At 37.9% G+C, this 9,717-nt stretch overlaps 2 protein-coding genes across 2 annotated transcripts; both read left to right on the top strand.

Moving 5' to 3' along the window:
- LOC119191962 (trypsin, alkaline C-like) lies at positions 1-2,582 on the top strand. Its single transcript, XM_037445816.1, has 4 exons — positions 1-145; positions 1,519-1,687; positions 1,770-2,025; positions 2,155-2,582. Exons 1-4 carry the CDS (start codon positions 97-99, stop codon positions 2,455-2,457), a joined length of 777 nt encoding a protein of 258 aa, XP_037301713.1. The 5' UTR covers positions 1-96; the 3' UTR covers positions 2,458-2,582.
- Positions 2,583-5,858: 3,276 nt separating this feature from the next.
- LOC119191963 (trypsin, alkaline A) lies at positions 5,859-7,608 on the top strand. The gene is made up of 4 exons (XM_037445817.1): positions 5,859-6,012; positions 6,629-6,797; positions 6,881-7,136; positions 7,267-7,608. Exons 1-4 carry the CDS (start codon positions 5,964-5,966, stop codon positions 7,561-7,563), a joined length of 771 nt encoding a protein of 256 aa, XP_037301714.1. The 5' UTR covers positions 5,859-5,963; the 3' UTR covers positions 7,564-7,608.
- Positions 7,609-9,717: the final 2,109 nt, after the last annotated feature.

Raw genomic sequence — 9,717 nt, forward strand, 5'->3', positions numbered from 1 at the left:
TGAATAAATCTACTTGTTTTATATACTGACGGTGACCGTTTTCCATATAAATACTACAGGGATAGATGTAATAGCAACAGTTGCCAAACACCAACCATGCGTCTCTTCCTCGCTTTACTGGCTCTGGGCATCGCAGCCGTAACGGGTAAGTTTATTACAAATAACCGTAACGCTTACCCCGTAATGGGTGTAGTGTGTGTTACCATGGGAAGTAATAAAATAAAAAAATGCAGACATCGATCTGAAATTAACATAATATTATATTTATATACTTATTATTATTAAATTATTAATAAAGTCCAATAATGGACTGCATTGGGCTGATGATGGTGATGATGTTGACACAATGAAACGCAAATACCAAACTGGGTTCTTGCTAGTAATATAAGGCCGGGGAATGGGCCATGATCATAATGGAGAACTACTCATGTTTATTACTTTGCTACTTCTTGAAATTTATTAATTTAATATTGTTAAGTACAAAAAAAAAAAACAATTCTATGAGAATAAAGTTGCTGACACACACACTGAAACAAACAGAGTGTCTGAATAAAATCATCAAAGTTACCTACTTTAATAGACCAAAATCCTAATACTTATGATTGAGTTTTGGATCCTCAAATACAGGTGAAAGAATCATCTAGGCTTCCTAGAGGGAAGTTTGAGTCGTCTGTACTGGTTCAGGCAGTTTTCCACCTACCTGCGACAGAAAAACAAATAAGATGGGAAAAGTATGTTTCGTGGATGGAAACTCTGAGGAGAAACCCCCTGGAACATGGACAGTGTTCCAGATGAGTACAAAATATAGCACTACTAACAGTTGTAACTGTTGCGCTAGGCTAGTAGTAAAATAAATATACCGGGAAGGCATAGAGAATCTGCAAGGTCGGCAGGCCGGCGAGTGTTCTCCTGTCAAATTCCGCAGAGGATTTCTTGTGTGTTCACCCTTTAAAGTCCGTGTCGTAACGATACAAACCGGCGAATTCATGAAATCACAACTCACGTGCACTAGGACGAGACGTTCTTTGCCGTCAACGGTTCATTGACCCGGTGAGGACAGCAAAGCAGTCTCAGTTGATCACGGGTAACGCTCTCCTTTACCAAGCCTTCGTAATTTATTGGCTCATGTGCTTTTTTTTAAATTACGAATTGACTCGCTCTATGCGTCGGTTCAGGAGGTCGAACCAAGGTCGTTGAGACGGTAGTCTAGCAATCTCAACTAACCATCTCAAGTAAATTAACTATCAGCAAAATAACCATAAAAATAGAATATGACCTAAATACAGTTTTAGGATTCGTATTAAAAAAAATTGCCAACACATTTATGAAGCATGTATAACAATATTTTTTAAATAGTCCCTACAACGCGCGTTTAGTAACCGATAACACTACGCGCACTTGTCAAACAAACGAGGTGACAAACATATTATCGTCTTGAATCGTTAAATGATTTAATAAAATAAATAGGGATATGGGGTTTGGAATTTTTGATGCTACAATTTAAATAATATGTTATAGCTGTCCCAGCAAACCCTCAGAGGATCGTGGGTGGTTCTATTACAACTATTGAGCAGTATCCCAACATTGTTGCTCTGCTGTTCTCCTGGAATGGAATCAGTTTCTTCCAAGAGTGCGGTGGTACTATTCTCAATAGCCGACATGTCCTCACTGCCGCTCACTGCCCTTAGTAAGTATATAAATTAATTATTCAGATAAAAAAGAGATTTCGGGTATTAAACAGGAAGCCTAATTGTTTATTTTAATCGCAGCTACGAGACAGTCAATACGTGTCGTGTTCGATCTGGTTCAACTTTTGCAAACAGCGGCGGTGTGGTTCACAACCTAAACAGCTTCTTGATCCACCCTAATTACAACTCAAGAACCCGAGATTACGATATCGCCATTATGCGCACCGCCACCACAATTGCCTTCAACAACGCTGCACAACCCGCCAAAATTGCTGGCCCTAACTACATCGTCGGTGACAACCAAGTTGTCTGGGCCGCCGGATGGGGTGCCATTTGGGTAATGTTGTTGAAGTTTGTTTTTATTTAAAACAACAGCAAATAATCTAAAACTCCAACCAAATATTTTTTTTGCCTCAGAATTATGTTTATTTGTTCTATGTGTTTCTAAATACTTCTATTATTTCAGTACGAAGGCCCTGGATCAGAACAGCTGCGCCACGTCCAGGTCTGGACTGTGAACCAGGCCACGTGTAGGTCTCGCTTCGCCGCTATTGACCGCATCATCACCGACAACATGTTGTGCTCCGGTTGGCTCGACGTCGGTGGTCGCGATCAGTGCTATGGTGATTCCGGCAGTCCTCTCTTCCACAACGGTGTCGTTGTTGGAGTGTGCTCCTGGGGTCACGAATGCGCTTTGCCTCGCTTCCCTGGTGTCAACGTCCGTGTCTCACGATTTGCTAACTGGATCAGCAGCAACGCTCTAATGTAATGATCGAAGTACAATTATTAACAAAAAAAAATCGTCTACTAAAAAAAATATGTTAATTTTAGTGGAAAGTTGTTTGAGATATACAGTGTGTTCCATTGTGAACTACGAACACTCATACTTCAATCGATGTGCGTTTTATTTTCTAAAACCTACAGTATTAGCATGCACAAATCAAACCAATACAAATCATAATGTAGTAGTGTAGTAATTAGTAGTCTAAATAGCACGTGTTATTTATTACAAAATTTCACCATACTCGGGTCTTGGAATATAGCCCATCAGAACTTTGGTATTTCGGACTCACGTGGATTCTTTGAAAACACGGCGCAGGCGCATTGAAGTAAATGTAACAAAATAAAAGCAGTAATTTTCAAAGCCTTTGGAAGTACACAATTGCGTCTAATCTAGTTAAAAGCTGTATAGAAATGAGGAGATGCGCAGAAGATTGAAAGTCACTGACATAGGCCATTGGATTAGCAAGCTAAAGTGGCAGTGGGCAGGGCTTATAGCTCGCAGAACTGATAGCCTATGGGCAAGAAGATTCTGGAGTCCATTCCAGAATCTTCTTGCGCATCGGCCAGGCTGAAGCGCAGCGTCGGCCGTCAACCCACGAGGTGGACAAAACTGAATATGGAACAATAACCATAATTTTACGGGCGAGACATTACAAAACAATTTTCATTAAAATAAAAAAAAATTGCGCGCTATGGGTCGTTGCACTGGTTCGCCTCCAACGCACCTACAAACACAACGTATCAGTATGCACGTATTTCGTTTATAATCCCCAACGCGCACACATAATATATTTATAACTCTTAATCTCGTTGGGTTTTACGGGGCTTTATGCCTTAATATTTCTTTCTCTTTCACACTCAAAGATAAAATACAGCTAAAATGCTACCACACATAGGTATGCTATAGTAGGTTTCTATAGCAATAAGTACTGGAATATAAGTAATGCAGGCTTTTGTCTTCATAGATAATGTATATAATTTATGGTTGCCAAGTCTTAAAACTTACTTCTAGTATAGTGGTTTTTATTCTGCATTAATTTATTAAAATATCTAACGATTTTAAATAATTGCAATTACATAATTATAATTAATGTATTGTTCTATAAGTTTATGTATCAAAAAGTTTAAGTCACATTTTCAGAATTAATTTTATTAAATCGTCACATGACATAATTGAGGTAAATATCTGCTAATATTTCGTTATATGAAACTATGAATTCAACAATTGCTTTAACCAATTGCTTATCTAAACCGTTAAATTGATTCAAAGTCTGCACGGGCCTGTAAACGTCCGGTTTCTTACCCGTCAGAATCATCAGCGACATAAAATCTTATCTATTAAACTAATATTATAAAAGCGAAAGTTTGTGAAAATGTTTGGATATTTGTTAAAAGAAAACGTAGAAACAGCTGAACGGATTTGAATGAAATTTTGTACACCGGTAGATAGGCTTTTTAGTCCGGTAAATTTCTCTCATGGGTAATTGATGACACTGGTGTCGGGCATGTGATGCTAGGAATCACTACAGTGTTTTAGGGACCGCTGTGGTGAGAAAGGCTTTTCATGCTGGCGAAACCGCGAGCAATAACTAGTATTATAATCAAATCAACTCACTTAAAATAAAGTTAGAGTGGAATATGAACCTCGATACTTAAATAGAGATTTAAAACTGTTACTTCCTGCTGCTTGGTCGGGGAAAAGAGCGGCATATCCAGAACACAAATCCGTATTTTTAACGACAGAAGTTTCGATTATTCTACAAAATGTTTACAAATATATATTTTTGACATTATTATCACACTAATGACTAATAAATTATCGGTTAATAATAAGTGTTTACAATGATAGTGAAGCGATGATAGCGTAGTTGGGTATGAAACAGATTGCCAAGGTAGAAAGCCTGCAGGTTCAAATCTAAGGACTTGATAGTCTAGCTCTTCTAAAAAGTTATATGTGTATACCTTCTGAATGATTGCTTGTCTTAATGGTAAAGGAAAACTACATACCAAAGAAGTTCTCCATAAGATTTTTGAAGGAATGTGAAGTCTGTCAACCCGCACTAGGCCAGAGTCTACCACGCGTTAGCACGGGAAACAACTCAGCGGCACACTTTTGAGAACCAAAGCTGAAACACCATCGGGATCACTAGCTTTATTGACATCTACAAACTGCAGATCTCACCGCACATCACACTGCCTTATGCGAACCTCGGGCATAACGAATTCATAATCAAGAAGTGTGGATGGCAGAATGCTGTAGTCATCGAGCCAAGAGTTGGCCGCAAAGAGTTTAGCTAATATCACAGCGGTCGCAAAGACGGTTGGCAGAAATTGAATTGGACGGCCTAGGCAAATTTCGAATATATGCAACTATTCGTCGGTTGCTTTGCCAACCCACGTCTAATCCTAGCTACTGATTATCCACTTTAACTTAGGACTTCTTGCAGGCTTTGATGGTATGGTTGTAGGATGCCTTGAGAGCATTCAGGTTAGGATCCCATGACGCGACCCCCGATACAACCACGATACACGGCCTTCTTTAAACCGATAGCATCCGCGTACTCGCGATTGAAACAGAGGCGTCCTCGGATATTTCCAACGATTTTAGAGGAAGGAATGTAGTATTCCATTCCCAGTCTGATCTCGTGAGCACGCGCAGAAAGATCATTGGCCCCAAAGCAGTGTTGCCGCCAAGTGATTGAAACGAAATAGTTGCGCAAACCATCCCAATCTGCAGACTAATATTACCTGACTTGCGTCTCATCTTCGTAAACCGCGGAGACGAGGCACGTGGCACCGACGTTCCACTAAGCAGTGGTCAGAGGTACCCAGTGGGACCTACTAACACACTGTAGCCGGACGAATGATTCGTCACAATTTTAAATTTGGCCTTAATTGATTCGTCTCAAATTTCTTCCGATACTCTTCTTCATATTCGAATTCATTGTAAGATTTAGATCCTACCAAACCTAATGCAAAAACATAACTTAAAATGTGACCAGGAAGAAAAATTGGCAATTTCGTTTACTTGGAAGACATAAAATTAATAGTGTAGTAATTTTATTTAAAACCAAACTATTAAAGCGATTTTGAAAAAAACATATGGGACCAAATCAAACATCTGGAGGTAAATTTTTCCGAATAAAAAAATAATTCTTAAAATCGATTAATAAATTACCGAGTTATGTGATATATAAAAAAAAACCTATACGTCGAATTGACATCCTCCCCTTTTTTTGAAAGGACAACAATCTCCATCGAGCTTTAGCTACCTCAGTATTAGAACAGGCTAGCAGATAAACTAACAGACCGGCTCACCACAAGCAACATCTGGAAGATAATGCCAAACAAAGGTATAGCTTTATCTTTTTGATAATTCATATAATAAGCGAATAACAAATAAATCTACTGATTTGATTTAATCACTGTGATTGTTATCCTTATAAATACTACAAGGTAAGATGTAACAGTAACAGTTGTCAAACTGCAACCATGCGTCTCTTCCTCGCTTTACTGGCTCTGGGCTTCGCAGCCGTAGCGGGTAAGTTTATTACAAATTAATATGTATAGTTTTTAAATAAAATATAATATTATTATATCCACCTTAACGTAACCATAAAATAAAAAATATATAAAATACTTTATATATCACGTAGGCGAATAAAGTTGCACTTATGATACGGCAAAACAATGTACAATAATAATTATTATTATTTATAAACAACAATATAAATTACTTATATTATAACTATGGACATTTTAAATTTGGGATAAAATTTATAATGAATGCAAGGTACAAACCGAAGTAATCAGGTCGGGCTGACAGGTAGAGAGAAATAAAAGGATAACGCGACGCGATCCTCACCGGCGAGGACAAGAGCCTTAACCTAGCTAACCTACCAGCCTTTCATTAGCTACTTAAGTGATGACTACTCGAAGAAGAAAGGCAGAAAGTAACTCCGGGCATACTTTTTGTCATAAATTTTTCAGTACATCTTAAATTATTTTTCCAAGTCTTTCTTGTATATAACCGCAATAGTTATGTAAGCTAATACACGCACATCACCGTTAAAATGGGATAAGACGAAATCCAACCGATTAAACCTGGACTGGCAATAGATTAAACATGAAATTATAATATAAATAATATGTTATAGCTGTCCCGGCAAACCCTCAGAGGATCGTGGGTGGTTCTACTACCACTATTCAGCAGTATCCCACCATTGTTGCTCTGCTGTTCTCCAGGAATGGAAACACTTTCTTCCAAGCCTGCGGTGGTATCATTCTTAATAACAGAAATGTCCTCACCGCTGCTCATTGCCCCCAGTAAGTATATAAATTGAATCATTGAGGTATAATAGAGATTTCGAGTAGTAAATAGGAAGCCTAATGCTTTATTCTATTCACAGCGGAGACGCAGTGAACAGATGGCGTGTTCGATCTGGTTCGACTTACGCGAACAGCGGCGGTGCCGTCCACAACTTGAACAGAGTCAGAATCCACCCTAATTTTAACAGGAGAACTCTTGATAACGATATCGCTATTATGCGCACCACCAGCAACATTGCCTTCAACAACGCTGCACAACCCGCCAGAATTGCTGGCGCCAACTACAACGTCGGTGACAACCAAGTTGTCTGGGCTGCCGGATGGGGTGCCATCAGGGTAATTTTCTTCGTTGAAATTTGTTTGTATTTAAAACAGCGAATTATGCAAAATACCGACCAAATAACATATTTGCCACAGAATTATATATATTTGATCTATATGTTTCTAAATACTCCTTTTACTTCAGAGCGGTGGTCCTTCATCGGAGCAACTGCGCCACGTCCAGGTCTGGACAGTGAACCAGGCTACGTGCAGGTCTCGCTACGCCAGTATTGGTCGCAGCGTCACTGACAACATGTTGTGCTCCGGCTGGCTCGACGTCGGCGGTCGCGATCAGTGCCAGGGTGACTCCGGTGGTCCTCTCTACCACAACGGTGTCGTAGTTGGAGTGTGCTCCTGGGGAGAAGAATGCGCTTTGGCTCGCTTCCCTGGTGTCAACGCCCGTGTCTCACGCTTCGCTAACTGGATTAGAAACAACTCTTAAATTTTATGTTCGAAGTGCAATACAAAATTTCGTCAACTATAAAAAGGTTTTTTTTTTTATATTTTACTCTGTTCTGTATACTCTATTATAATTTTGATTTCGTATTCAACATCATCATCAGCTTATATCTTTGTCCCGTCAAGCTTATGCCAGCGACTTTTCGCAGATTGTCATTCCACCAAGATGGAGATTATGTAGATGGAGAGTGTCCGACACTACGTTTGCCGAGCTGTAGTCTCCATTCAAGAACTTGTTTACCCCATCAGTTGTCGGTTCTTCGACAGATATGACTTGCGCACTGCCACTTCAGCTTACTAATCTTGTGTGATATGTCGGTGACTTTGGTTCTCTGACGATTACCCTCGTAACGAAGTTTATCCTTCAGAGAAAATCAGATAATAGCACATTCCATAGCTCGCTGGGCAACTTTGAAGTGGTTGATTAGCCGTACTGTGAGAGTCCACCTCTCGGCACCGTAGGTCATGACAGGTAGGACGCACTGGGTATTGGCATGCACAAATTAAACCAATACAAATCATGTTCTTATTAGTAGTCATAATAATACGTGTTATTTATACAAAACTTCACTAGACTTGATTCTTGGAGTGTAATGGAATATTTTCCATTAGAACTTAGTTATTTTGGACTCACGGGGATTATTTAAAAACACTGCGCAGGCGCAACGGAGCAAATGTGACAAGCGAAACAGCAAGTTCCAAAGACTGCAATTACCTACATGTACCAATATTTATCAGAATAAATTATAATAAATATGTACTTAGATAAGATATCATTGTAATGGCTGAGAGAATTTATTTTTACTCAATAATCAGTATTTTTCGAATATAAGTATTATTGATTTAGAATTTTGTTTGCTTTATTTTATAAATATGTCAAGTACCTACGTGTTACCGAATACCAATAGACCAAAAAAAACTTGGTTATGTAAAACTAATCTTGTATTATTTTGATTTACACACAAAATTAAAAACCGCCATTTTCAATAAACGAACTCAATCGCTTTTTTCGATCTTTCTCGAAAATGGACCAATCAGAACTAAATTTTTTGACATGTATACAAATGAGTTATATGGATTGTTACCATATAACTCATTTGTATACATGCCAATAAAACATAAAGAAAAACATAGAAGAAATCAAATACAATCTAATTAAACGATAAACCTATATCCGTATATATTTTTTATATTATGACGCCTAAATACGTGCAATTAAAACTTGGTGCTACCTATATTTTTTTATTTTGTTGGTGTAAGCATTGCGTTGTCATGACTGAAGTACTTATATATTAATCCACAAACACTTTACGCAGGTACCACGAGAATGTGTTCTATCCGCAGGGTTTAGATAAATGCAAAAAATATTTTTAAAATTATAATGCCTTAATAATCCATGATTAATGTTTCCGGATATTCTTGACTTAAGTTATTTTCATTATATGTTATTTTAGGTTTAACAAGGGTTAAAATCACTATACTTTCGTTTCGAACCACCATTTCTAATCTGACTAAGATCTTACGTCTGCATCGAAACGACGGCGATTTGACCTTTGCTCGTAACGATATTTGATATATATTATGAAATACTCACCACCTAATAAAAATGTGTATATCCTTAAGAATAATAAAATATTGCACTTTAATAAACAGTTCATTATTCAGTTAGGGAGCATTCTGGAAATTAAATAAAACTTGATGATGTCTGATGTTACAGTGGGAACGTACATTTCTATTGCAACTGAAAACGTTATTGGTTAATAATGATTATCATCCATCTTATTTTACGCAGTAGCTTAACCTTATAAAGGAAAAACATCGTGAATATTATCGACGATTATTCAGGGCTTACGAATATTTATATGTATTTGAGAATCAGGTAATCTTGGTTTGCTATAGTTTTAAAAGGCCACATCCTATTTGATTTTTCTAGGCCACCTATACTTAAAACGCTCAAAATATTTCGTTTCCTATTCGGCAAAAATAAGAACTGTAAAACGAATAGCACAGTTGAAACATGAACACCTGTTGAATTCGAAATTTCATATCAATCCGGCGGTTTAATTAATCCTTTTGTAGCTAAAAATATAGTTTTAGAGATATCATGGATGAGTGTTATCAGTAGGTTATCCTTCGA

This window comes from Manduca sexta, unplaced genomic scaffold (genome assembly GCF_014839805.1).
Source record: "Manduca sexta isolate Smith_Timp_Sample1 unplaced genomic scaffold, JHU_Msex_v1.0 HiC_scaffold_2160, whole genome shotgun sequence".
Lineage (NCBI taxonomy): Eukaryota > Metazoa > Arthropoda > Insecta > Lepidoptera > Sphingidae > Manduca > Manduca sexta.